Source organism: Thunnus maccoyii, chromosome 19 (genome assembly GCF_910596095.1).
Source record: "Thunnus maccoyii chromosome 19, fThuMac1.1, whole genome shotgun sequence".
Classification (NCBI taxonomy): domain Eukaryota; kingdom Metazoa; phylum Chordata; class Actinopteri; order Scombriformes; family Scombridae; genus Thunnus; species Thunnus maccoyii.
Genome location: NC_056551.1, coordinates 24,455,089 through 24,467,764, shown reverse-complemented (window position 1 = coordinate 24,467,764; position 12,676 = coordinate 24,455,089). Strand labels below are relative to the sequence as shown.

The 12,676-nt window shown below is 40.1% G+C and overlaps 1 protein-coding gene across 3 annotated transcripts in view; it reads right to left on the bottom strand.

The window, feature by feature from the left end:
• Positions 1 to 231: 231 nt before the first annotated feature.
• LOC121886236 (myocyte-specific enhancer factor 2C-like) overlaps positions 232 to 12,676 on the bottom strand; it is a 35,808-nt gene continuing 23,363 nt past the window's right edge. For 2 of the 3 annotated variants that reach the window (XM_042396185.1, XM_042396186.1), the window contains 7 exons: positions 5,098 to 5,241; positions 4,814 to 5,006; positions 4,681 to 4,725; positions 3,903 to 4,066; positions 2,179 to 2,308; positions 1,939 to 2,062; positions 232 to 1,209 (listed from right to left, as the gene is read on the bottom strand). In XM_042396185.1, coding sequence (XP_042252119.1) covers positions 867 to 1,209; positions 1,939 to 2,062; positions 2,179 to 2,308; positions 3,903 to 4,066; positions 4,681 to 4,725; positions 4,814 to 5,006; positions 5,098 to 5,241 — 1,143 coding nt within the window. In that variant the 3' untranslated portion in view covers positions 232 to 866. The remainder of the gene's footprint in view (positions 1,210 to 1,938; positions 2,063 to 2,178; positions 2,309 to 3,902; positions 4,067 to 4,680; positions 4,726 to 4,813; positions 5,007 to 5,097; positions 5,242 to 12,676) is intronic. The other variant, XM_042396187.1, reaches the window with a different exon arrangement.

Sequence of the window (12,676 nt, the reverse complement as noted above, 5' to 3'; positions counted from 1 at the left end):
GACATAATTTTAGCTACTTTTAGTGTGTTTTTAGGTAGATAATTACACATATCTGAGGACAGTTATTGATTGTCTGACATATAATTACAAACTTCTTGAAGTCTCTGCTTGTTGCCCAGCAGTGCTGGCCAAGAAATAGGCACATAAACCAGAGTAACTGTCGTTTTTACACTTTTGTTTTTGTCAGATTAAACAAATGAAGGAGCTGGCTTCTTCCCTGTTTCCAGTCTTTATGCTAAGCTAACCAGATGTTGGCTGTAGCTTCATATTTAACAGACAGATATGAGAGTCATATCAATTTTCTCATCGAAAATTCCCAAAATGAACTATTCCCTTACATGTAGAAATGTTTCAGGCTTTGGATGACTCTGTCTCAGTCCGATCTGTGGGGGATTCTTCTTATATCTTTCTATTTTGCTTTCAGATGGTTTGGTGATGATTGTGTTGGAGTTGTTGTTTCTGTTTTTCACTGACAAATGTCACTTGGCTGCTTCCTCTTTGGGAAAAATAAAGATTGATTGACAAATCTCCTAAATCCTACTTCTACTCAAAAGTTTTTTCAACTCGTACGTCAAAGTTTTGGAGCATCTTAAAACCGTTTCTTACAAGTTTTGACCATCAGCCAGATCTCCGTGGAGTCATTCCTCTAGTGTACAAGTCTAGCTACAGTACATGTTGTAAATACAGCAGAACATCACTGTATCCATATAAACCTGACTGACACCGTCTGACTCGGCTCCCCTCACGTACAAGTTACACATATAGCACACCCACTCAGTACAAGAGAATATGATAATAATAATAATAACACTATAAGGTAACTTTTCTAACAACCCCGTCCGCTCTTGGCTGCAGACTGGCTCCCATCATGTGGCCCAGCCCTCCGATAGCCTCATCCGTTTTACTGACGGGCTGTGACGCTCGTCCTGACTGGTCAGAGGCCGCAGGAGGAAGCTGTCGTTCCCGTGGTGATCCTCACGCTCCTCGCTGCCCTCGTACGAGCTCCCGCAGCTGGACGCGCTGTCGCCGGGGGAGCGGCCCGTTTCGTTGGGGCCCCGGCCGGCGTTGGAGTATCCTGGTATGCCGCCTCCGAGTCCCGTGCCCATCATGCCGACGCTCCGGTCTCTCGGAGGGGAGGCGGGCTCGGACTTGATGTGCAGGTTCTGGTGACCCGAGGGGAGGTTCAGGTTCGAGTTCTGGCACATGTTTCTGTAAGAGGAGAGAGAGATGGGACAGAATGAATCCCCTTTTCAGATGTGGAATATTATTTTAATAATTGAATAATCAAAAAATGCCAAATATTCACTTTTTCCAGTTGCTCAAATGTGAGAATTTGCTGCTTTTCTTTGTCACAAATTAAAGTAAACTGAATTTTTAATATTTTACCTTTAGCTTTCAGAAATTATAACAGACATTTTTCTCTGGTTTTTTTGGCATTTTATTAAGAAAACAATCAAAATAACCCTCATAATAATGTATTTAATTATAGAAGGCTTTTCAAGATACTAAAAAGGCGCTTTGGGGAATTAAATAAAATGCTCTGCCAACTATTCCAGTTGTCATATTTACAATTAACTGAACATTTTATAGTTTGGATCGGACAAAATAAATCATTTAAAGGCGTCACATTGGGCGCTGGGAAATTATAATCTACAGTTTTCACATTTTCTGACATTTTATAAGTAAAATGAGTTACTGGGTACAAGAGAAAATAATCAGCAGATTAATTAATAATTAAAATAAGTCTTTAGCCTTTATAAGCCGTATACAAACAATTACTAAATGTTTATAAGATGCTATAATGTGGTTATAATCACATTAGAGACATTTGCAGCTGCTTCAGTCTCGGTTATCAGATGTGTGCTGCATTGAAACTGTTAAAGAAATGTTATTAAGATTGTCCGTGAGAGTTTTATGTCAACAGAAACAGATGCTCACCCCATGTGTCCCAGCGCTGAGTGCTGCAGATTCTGTATCTGCTGTTGCTGCCAGTTCGTCACCGATCCAAGACCAGAACCTCCAAATCCAGACAGAGAGGACAAGTCGCCGCCGAGGGAGAATTCTGCACACACACGAGAAGTTAATCAGACATTAATCTTATTAATCAGATCCTGAATTGAAGCAGCTAGTCTAGTCTCTCTGGCCGCTGCAGTCGAGCAGAAGTTTCGTTGTAATCACCCGTGCCGTAAGAAGAGGAGAGAGATGAAGGATAGCCACCCATTCCCTGTCCGGGTAGAGTCTGAGCCGAGATGGACACAGCAGGAGTCGTCAGCGTCTGAGCGGTCTGAGAGTGATTTATTCTCTGGTTCTGCACACACAGAGAAAAGAGACACCATTAGACTTTATACACTAACACACACATGATACTGCATCACTACAACACAGAAAGTAACTGGAGACACTAACTAGAGAAGACACTCGACAAAAACACTGTTCAGAACAGCTGCAGGATCTCTGTGCAGCTACAACCGTGACGATGTGGAAAGTCTGTTTATCTTTTCCTCAAGTGATGACACGATGTGTAGCTTTGTATTTTGTATAATGTGTCCTGTGTGTTTTTTGCTTTGTACTGTTTATTATTGTGCTGTTATATGTTTTAATTGTAAAGGGACCGCAGATGAAAATACGATTCAAGCTAACTTTGGTCATCAAATGTTAATATTTATGTTTAAAACTGTACATTGTCCCAATAAATACAATACAACAACAAAATAATGATGATAATTAGTAAGACAGCGTCCAAAATCTCAGTCTACTGCTCACTACAGACTGAACAATTGAGTGTTAGTCATTATTTATTAGTAGTCAATAAGTAAACCAGGAAGTGGTTTCAAACACAACCTTCAGAGTAAAAGTATTTCCTGTATTTATTTACATTTATATCATATTATAGCAAAAAATAAATTACATTTTTTATTAGTTATTGTGCTTTTTTAAATAACGGTCATATAACAAAAGTAAATAAATACATAAAATGCCATATAAACTGCATTATTAATGCAAACATTATGTTTTTCATTGAAAGAGGTTTGGCACTTAATGTCTTCCGTACAAAGACGACTGTTCTTAACCGCCTTATCTTTAATTACTGTAAATAAAAACGTAGATTCAATTATTTTTTTACACTAAAAGTATACAGTATTTCTGTTTCTATAATCCCAGCTGGGAGCTGCAACGATTAGTTGATTAATCGATCAGACAATAAAATTAACTATTTTGATAATCGAATAACCATTTTAGTCATTTTTAAAGCAAAAACGCTAAAATTTACTGGTTACAGCTTCTGAAATGTGAAGATTTGAAGCTTTTCTTTGTCCAACATGACAATAAACTGAATATCTTTGGATTTTTCTTAAAAAAAAGAAAAGACTCAAAACAATTAATCAATTATCAAAATAGTTGGCAAATAATTTAATAGTTGACAACTAATCGATTGATCATTGCAGTTCTAATCAGCAACTATTTTGATAATTGAATAATTGTCATTTTTTTAAGCAAAAGTGGCAAAAGATTAGCTGCTTTTTGGCCCCTCAAATGTGACTATTTAATGTTTTTCTTTGTCGTACTTGACAGTATTTTTGGGTTTTTGACTGTTGGTCGGACAAAACAAAACATCTGAAGACGTCACCTTTGACTCTCCCAACTTTTTTTTACTATTTTCTAACATTTTATAGACAAAATGATAAATCAAGACAATAATCTGCAGATTAATCGAATCCTACTCGAATGTGTTGCACTACGTGTATTTAAGAGCTACTTACCAACATGAGGTCAAACTCCTCACACTGCAGCAGCATTAAAGCACACAGTACAATGAGTCCATTGCAGGCAAATCAATACAACAAAAAAAACATGAAATAAAATAAAATCAATGACGGTGGACTAGAGATGAAAATACTCACAATAGTTGGCATGTTGTTGCACTTGTTGGAGGGGGGCATCAGTGTCCGGAGGTCAGGCTTGCGGCTCATGCCCATCGGAGGACTCTTATCCTGCAGGTTTTTGGAGACTCCTCCTGGAGACATCAGTCCGGGGGAGGTGCAGTGGTTGTTGTAGCTGCCGTTTCCTGGTGAGAAACAGACTTCTTTTTTTAAAACCCTTTCAGACCTGCTAAAACCTTTTAGTTAATGTGATGTCAGAATCAGCATTTGATTCACTATGAAACATGGTTTGAATCTCTCTCCAGGCTCCATCTGTTTCCCTCTCGTCTAACTCTATATAAGTGGAGAACTCGCCCTCCTCCTGCACTTGGCCTCTGGCTGGATGAGTTGATGGTTCATCTGAAGTCGATAAAGCTCAGATCAATCAGCAGCTCCCACGTCTTGAGGCTGAAGTACCTTTAAGTGCCACCGACGGCCGCTAGCTGCTCCGACTGACATTTAAAAAGCCTCAACTTCTCTCTAGAAATACTGAGTCAGTCGTTGTTTTCAATGAGTCATTCTGGTCTCAATCTCTAAATTCAGACCCTCTAATAAGTGTGCTGGTGGTCATTTTAGAAATTATTGCTGTTTTTTCTTGTCTTACATTATAGTAGTGTTAATATTTTGGGGTTTCTGACATGTGATGACTTCACCTTGAGCTCTACAAATCATTCACAGCTCTTTCTGACTAATCGATTAATTGAGAGAATCATATAATTGCAGTTCTACGTTAATGAAGATGAATAAAGTGCAGCCTCACCCACACTGGAGACCACGGTGCTCGGCAGCTCTGAACCCATCAGTCCTGCAGACAGATGAACCAGTCAGTCATGCAGAGGTCACATGTTGGTGTTATAAAGCTGGAAAGATGGCGTCGTTCATACAAAACATACCTGCGTTTCCTGTGCTGGGGGGCCGCTGAGGGGACATGCTGTTCCTCTGCAGGGAGGGGTGTGTGTGTGAGAGGGGCAGCAGGTTGTGGTTACCTAGAGCGCCCCCTATGCCTGGGTGGGAGTACAGCATACCGGTGGGGTTACCGCCGGGGATGGACACCCCCATGTCGTAGTTGGAGGGGGGCAGACCCTGCTGGACCAGCATGAACCAGGAGAACTCAGTCAGTCGTCAACATGAAACCCATGAATGACTGAAAAAACACACAGAGCTGATGTGAACTTACACAGATTCTCTGTCTGTTGATCATCAGGTCAATGTCTTCGTTGATCTTCCGGTATTTGTCGTCGCACTCTGGGCTCTGGCCAGCAGAGTCGTCGGCCTCGATGTCGGGGCTGTCGCAGCCGTTTAAACCTTTTTTACGCAGCGTCTGGTTTAAAAAAAACAGAAAAAAACCAGAAGAAAACATGAAACACGTCTGAAGAACTTTCATCCAAAACTGAACTCATTTTGTTCTTATAAAGCACTTTGTAAAGTGTCATATAAATAAACTTTATTATTGAATAAAACTTTATTATTTGTGTATAATATCAGCACTTTTAAAGTCTTTTATTATCTTGTTGAATTTCCTCTTGTGGGACAAAAAGATCTGAACTGAACTCTTAAAACCCTTCAATTAATTGATATAAATACTGTCACACTTATATATGTGCCTGAATACAACATTCATAATAAACTATATATAATAAACTACTACAGTCAGTATACAAACCCTCTTGAAAAGATAAGTAGGGCTGCAAATAATGATTATTTTCATCTGTTGACCCATTTTATCGATTAATCAATCAATCAATTGTTTGTTCTATAAAAAGTCAGAAAACAGTAAAAAAAACACTCATCACAACTTCCTAAAGCCCAAAGTGACGTCTTTAAGTTTCTTATTTTGTCCGACCAGCAGTCGAAAACTCAAAGATGTTAATTTCTACTTTCATTTACTTTCAAATACGTAAAAAAAACAGCAGATTTCCACAATTAAGAAGCTGGACATAATGAATGTTTGGTATTTTTGCAAGAAAAAAATTAATCATTAAATAATAATTGCTTGTAGATCAACTAATTGATTAACAGACTAGTTGCAGCAGCTGTTAATGTGCTGGATCACAAAGAAATCACAACATCAGGGGCGGAGACACATGTAGTTTTATAAAGAGGGAATTTTGTACTAAAAAAAAAAAAATTAACTTTGGAAGATATACACATGATTTGTGTAACTCAGACAGCTGAAGCCTCATTTAACTTTAAATAAACAGAATGAAAACTGTGGATTTTGTTCCTCATCACTTAGAAATGAATCTTTCAGCGTCCAGTATGAACAGGAGGAATAATTACAGCAAGAAAAACCTGTTTCAATGACCTATCCTTTAAGTTATCTCTGATAAACTAAAATAAAGTAAAGTAAAGTAAAGTAAAGACACCAGAATGGTCCTTTAAACTAAAAGGAAGCAACGTCTATTTCAGCCACAGAGGGGCGCCATCTCAGCAGATATCCCACAGACACACTTCACAGTATCATCTCCCACTGACTGAGGGTTGGTGTTAGATTTGATGGGCCAGAAGGACGATTTGTGAAACTCTCGCAAGATTTTGTACTCCTTAACCTTAACCGACCCGTCTCATCTAGCAATTTACCCTGATTTAATGAGTCAGACGGCGGTGAAAACTGAACGCAACAAGCACCATCACACTTGAGTCAACAGAGTCTGAGAAGAAGGATTACAAAATGTCAGACATATTCCTCTGACGTTTTTGTAATTTTTATGTGTTTAAAAATATAAAAAGTTAAGCGACGTCATGTCTTTAACAGTTTCAGGTTTTATTTCTCTTGATTGTCCAGACAGAAAAAATCCAAATGAAAGAAGATCTGAGTTGATAAAAAGGTTCATATTCTCATCGGTGTCTCCTTCAGTCAATACTGTGGACTCGTAGCAATAAATTCAAGCAGTAATGAGTAGACTCAGCAGACTTTTTTTGCCCTGAGTTTGGCCTCTCAGGCTACAAACAGGATGTTAATACTGGAGGTTGTTTGGGCTGCCTGAAAAGGAAGCCTGCAGACACAACTCAGGTTTTCTCTGGATGTTTTTTTGGGGTAAAACATATTTTTTAATCTATATTTTTTACTAAAATGCCCTCTCTACCTTTTTTTGCCTCGCTATATCACACCTCTTACGTCAACACGGACATGTGGTAATCAGGAAGACCTTACAAAAGTAAGATCCTTTTAAATGTATTTATGACGCAGAGACGTCTCAACACACCATGTCAAAAATCATCATCATCAGTTTACTGACTTCAAAGACGTTTCTGCTCTGTTTCCGTATCACCTCGAGTGTTTCTGACACTTTCACGAGAAGCTTTGGGAGGTTTCCTTTCTGGAAAGACATTTATATGCATGGTCACATTTCACATTCGGGTACGTCATTTTTGGTGTTTTTGCTCTAAAATAGAGGTACTGACTGTGTCTCCTTCCTCTTATGAAACCAAACCTACACTTTTACATCTCAGTGTTGTGTAGAGCTTGATTTAAAAAAAAAAAGAAAGATTTTCCGATTAATTGCAATTTTTATTTGAACGATCCAACATCGATTCTCTTCTTTGCATTCCCGCCTTTTTTCAGTAAACAAATAGAATGAAAACAATTAAAGCTGCATGATGTGTAAAATGTCTACTTTGTGGAAATCGAGTAGAAAATACAACCCGCACAAAAGAGTAGCGTAGATGCTAGCTGCTATATTAGCAGCCTTGAGTCACGCCAGTCCCCTAAACCGTGGCGTGGCTCTGACTATCTCGTAGCGGATCAGTGAGAGGGAGAGTTAAGCCAATTTTCACCTTGCGTCATTCGCGTGAGTTTGCCCGCTGGACCGTTTAGTGTTTATTCGCCCTCCAAACAGGCGAAATGTCAACTGTACGCTAGTCAGAAGCTAGCAGTGTAGCTAGCAGTATACGCTAGCAGAAGCTAGCATTCCAACCATGTCTGTGGTAGTGTTTCTGTGTGTTTGTGTTCAGCTGAGCTTGTGTTATTTCCCTCCTTTTTCCTCACGTCTCTGTACGTTTATCGATCTCTATAAAGCCCAACAACACACACAGATTTGTTGCTCAAGTTGAAGCGTTATTAACTCAGCAGACGCAGCTTTGTGCTCCATCATGGAGAAGATTTGTGTTTACTTGCATCTTTCCGTTGACTTTTTACGTGACTTTGTGTTCTGTCTTTTTGCCCTTTGGTCCATAGTTTTATTGTTTATTTAACTAATAAATGTGTTTACAATTCAGCTAATAATGCTAATAAGCTAATGAAGAAACAACAGTGTTGCTAACTAATTGAGTGTAGAAGAAATATTAGGTCAGAGGATGAATTGAGAAGCACTTTATGCAAATATTACTTATTATTTATCTCAATCATAATCGTGCCGTTATTCATCCATAGTGTTGTGCAATCTGTTTCTCCTCTCATGTAGGTATCAGATGATGATGATGGTGTGTGTGTGTCTTGTACAGTATGTGGTTTGGCTCTCGGTGGTCTGCTTCAGCACTTCACAGCCCATTAGTCCAGTCTGTCACTGCAGCAGTATCACATACACACACACATACACAGGGCTCAGCTATCCCACTCATCCCAGTCATGTCCACCTGTTTTGCTTCAGAGGAGGGTTGGGGAGGGTGTGTGGTGAGAGGAAGAGGAGGAGGAGGAGGAGGGGGTATTAGGGTGAGGCAGCTACCACCAATGCTAGCCTGGCTGCGGGATGGATGGCCGTAGAAGGCTATTTTTTGCTCGCAGCGGTTCTCGTCACTCCCATCGTCACATGCACGCACACACACACACACACACACACACACACACACTGTGCACGGTATTACTACTGTACACCCACTCACTGCTTCCTTTTTCAATAAAAAGAAAAAAAAAAAGCTCGACTGGGTAACCTCGATGCAGCCAGGAACGGAGGTGGGAGAAGAATTCAGTTAATTAACTTCAGTAAAAATAGCAAAACCACACTATAAAAATACTTCATTACAAGTTAAAGTCCTGCATTGAAACATTTTTACTTAAGTAGAGAAGAATTAGACAAAAAATGCACTTAAAAGAGAAAAAAAATCAGATTATGCTTTCATTATAACAATAATAAAACAAGCAAAACTAAATATTTTAATGTCATGTGACCTGGATTCTTAATGCACAGATTTGATGATACTTAAAGCATCAATAAAGATTATTTTTATTATACTAATGTCTAATCTGTCAGTGTGTAATGTGTTGGTTGTGGCTCGTAGTGACTCTGCAGCTTTACGGAGCTTTATAGTGAGTTTCAGCTCGTTGTTTATGTGTCCGGCTGCAACTTTACTGTTTTGGTTCACTCTCAGCGCTCTCATAGTGTCGTTTTGGGCCAAATCAGGCAGCTGTTTCCAGAGAAAAAGCTATAAAAAGCCACTGTACACTACCTGCTCAGCACCAAAGTAGAATATTTCTTCTTGTGAAATGTTGTGGAGTGAGCAGCATAAAATGGAAATACTCCAGTAAAAATATGCATGAAGCATGAAGGTCCCGGGTTCCTCTCTGTGTGAGTTTTGCATGCTCTCTCCGTGTTTGTGTGGGTTTCCACCGGGTGCTCCGGTTTCCTCCCACCATCAAACACATGTATGCTAGGATTAATACTCCTGTCAGTGCCCCTCCTGACCACTGGCACCAGCAAAAACAACTGGGGTCGGTCTGCTCCTAGCGTCCAGGACGGGTCGAATGCAGAGGACCACATTTCGACATATGTGAGCACTGAGAAATGACAATAAAAGAAATCTTAATCTTAGTCCTGTTACTTTCCATCGCTGTTCAGGAATGTCAGGGTGTGTGTGTGTGACAGGTGGCTTGAACAGCTTCCTGGAGGACAGGTGGAGCGATGGATGCTGTAATATCATACCAGCCACCCCCCCCTCCTTCTCCCCTTCCCCTCCTTCCTCCTCCCTTGCTCCTAAATCCATCCACACCTCTGCTGCCCTCACTGCTTTTCTTTCCATCGATTTTTTCCCTGTTTCGGTTTCTTCCACTGCTCTGTTTTTCGTGGGTGGTCTCCTTCTCCTCCTCCTCCACCACTTCCACTTCAGATGATGCTACGAGTACATGTGTTCTCCAGTTAGTGTGTATGTGTGTGTGTGTGTGTGTGTGTGTGTGCCAAGGAACATGACATGCAGCTTTTTACACCATCCCACTACTACCGCTCAGGCAGCAGATGGATCTTTTATCCAAACTTAGAGGAGGAACTAAACCTACATGATGTACGAAATAACATTTGATTTAACACTTCCTGTCATTTTGTAATAATTTAAGAGCTGTGTACTAATAACAGTGAGATTAGAGACAATGGGCTTCATGTGAGAACATAATCACGTGTCCTTATGAACACTGAAACACATTTTGCTTTAAGGGCTGCAACTAACAATTATTTTCATTATTGATTCATCTGCCGATTATTGCATGGTCTATTAAATTTATTACAAACCTCCATTCACATCTCAAGACAATGAGTGTTTTTGTTTATCTCGTACGTTGTGTTAACTCACACGAACAGAACCCGCAACAGTGTCTTCGACATGTGGCTCATAGTGATGAACCTACAGAGAATTATCAGTAACTCTGCAGCTTCTCTCGGCTTTACGGAGCTTTATAGTGAGTTTCAGCTCATTGTTTATCTGTCCGGCTGCAACTTTACTGTTTTAATTCACTCTCAGCGCTCTCATAGCGTCGTTTTTGGACACAGCAGGCGGCTGCTTATAGAGGAGAATCTCTAAAAAGTCACTGTAAACAGACACAGTTAGCTGTAGACTAGCTGGTGAACATAGTGGAGCATTTAGCAATCTTTTTTCTCCACACATTCTTCTGCCTTATCAAAATCTGGCACCTACATTACCCACAATGTAACTCTACTGCCAACAGTTCAGTTGAAGGTTTGGGTGTGTTATGCTAGTAGCGGCTAATGTAGCCTGGAGCTGCTAGCCTCCAGCAGAGATGAGGAGCTACAGAGGTCTGGTAACCTTACTTCTTTCTAACTTTTATTACTTTTCAAACTTGTAGTTTTCAGCCCCAACTGACACTGACTCAAGTGACATCACTTGAGGCAATTTATCAGATTTCCCCTTTAACTGTTTTGGTTCAGTCCAACGGCTCTCATCAATGTTGCTTCCAGCATAAAAGCTGTAAAAAGTCACTGTACACTACCTGCTCAGCACCAAACAGACACAGTTAGCTGTAGACTAGCTGGTGAACATAGTGGAGCATTTAGCAGCTAAAGAGCCAGATATTTCTCTCAGGAGTTGGTAGAGAGCAAAAACAGAGCTAAAAGAGAGTGAATATTGGACTTACATTCACCAGGTGGACAGAAACACGACTCCACATGAATGATAATGTTGTAACTGCTGGATATGTAAAATAACATCAACTTATAAGTGGATGATATGTCAGTGTAATAGGCCATATTATGCTTTTTGTGGTTTTCTGTTATTTATATCCTGTTATGATGTTGGAAACTTGAGGTGAATGTCTGTAGAAATGCTGCCTGCAAGTCAAAAGTCAGGGCTTCAACCTGCTCTCCACACTGTTCACAAAATTTTTTTTACAAGCTGACATCAGCTCATCACACATGCCCATAAATGGCCGTCTGTTCAGTAGCCTTGGTTGCTAATGTTAATGCTAAGCTTTCTCCCATGTGTTGTCCACTCTCATATTTCAGATCTGATTCAGCTCAAACATTTACAGATGGATTTGAGAAGTTGACATTTGGAGTAAAGAAGGAGACAAAAAAAGTGAAATCCTGCTACTATAGTTTGTTTACATAGTCTCCGGAGCCAGAAGCTTCCGGAAGCTGACCAATCAGAGCAGAGTGGGCTCATAATGAGGGCGGGGTCTTAAAGAGACAGGAGCTAAAATGGCCTGTTTCAGACAGAGGCTGAACTGAGGGGCTACATAAAAAGGACCAGTAGAAGATAAATAAGGATTTTTTAATTGTAAATCATGCAAATATATTCAAGTACAGCCCCAGAGTATAAATATAGAGCTGGAAATGTGCAGAATATGTCCTCTTCTAAAAACATTTTGGGAAGTACACTCATTCCCTCTCTTGCCAAGAGTTAGATGTGATATAATACCGAGCCACTGCCAGCTGTCAGCTAACTTAGCTTAGCACAAAGACTGGAAACACTGGGAAAACAGCTCTGTCTGGCTCCGTCTGAAGGTCATAAAAATCCAGTTTCCCAGCACCTCTTAAACTCACAAATTAACACCTTATATCTTTGTTTGTTTTAACAGCAACTTCCCGAAAAACACTGGACACAATAAAGTCAAAAAGGAACTGTGAAAGAGTTTAAGGACTGTGTCACTTTAAAAACATCTCTATTGCTCAAAAAAAAAAAAAAAAAAAATGACGAGTCAGAGGGGAAAAATGAAATAGGGAAGAGGGGGAGGTTGTGGGGAACGAAGTCTCGGTTACTCAGCCTCAAGTTGCTTCTCTTCCTTTTCTTTATTTTCCTTCAGTGGCTCACACACACACACACACATACTCACAGCCCATCATTGCTATTCTTAGCTGTGTCCTGAACTATTTTTAGACCACTACCGGTTTCCAGCCATTTAGCAGGGAGGGATCGCAGCCAACACAAAGGAACTGGATTTACTCTGTGAGCATGTGAGCGTCACTGTGTGTGTGTGTGTGTGTGTGCGTGCTTGTGCTTTATTGAAAACTTCATCTGTTTCTAATCTGAAACAGCACAGAGCCACAGTTAAACACACACACACACACACATACTGAGAGAGAGAGAGAGAGAGA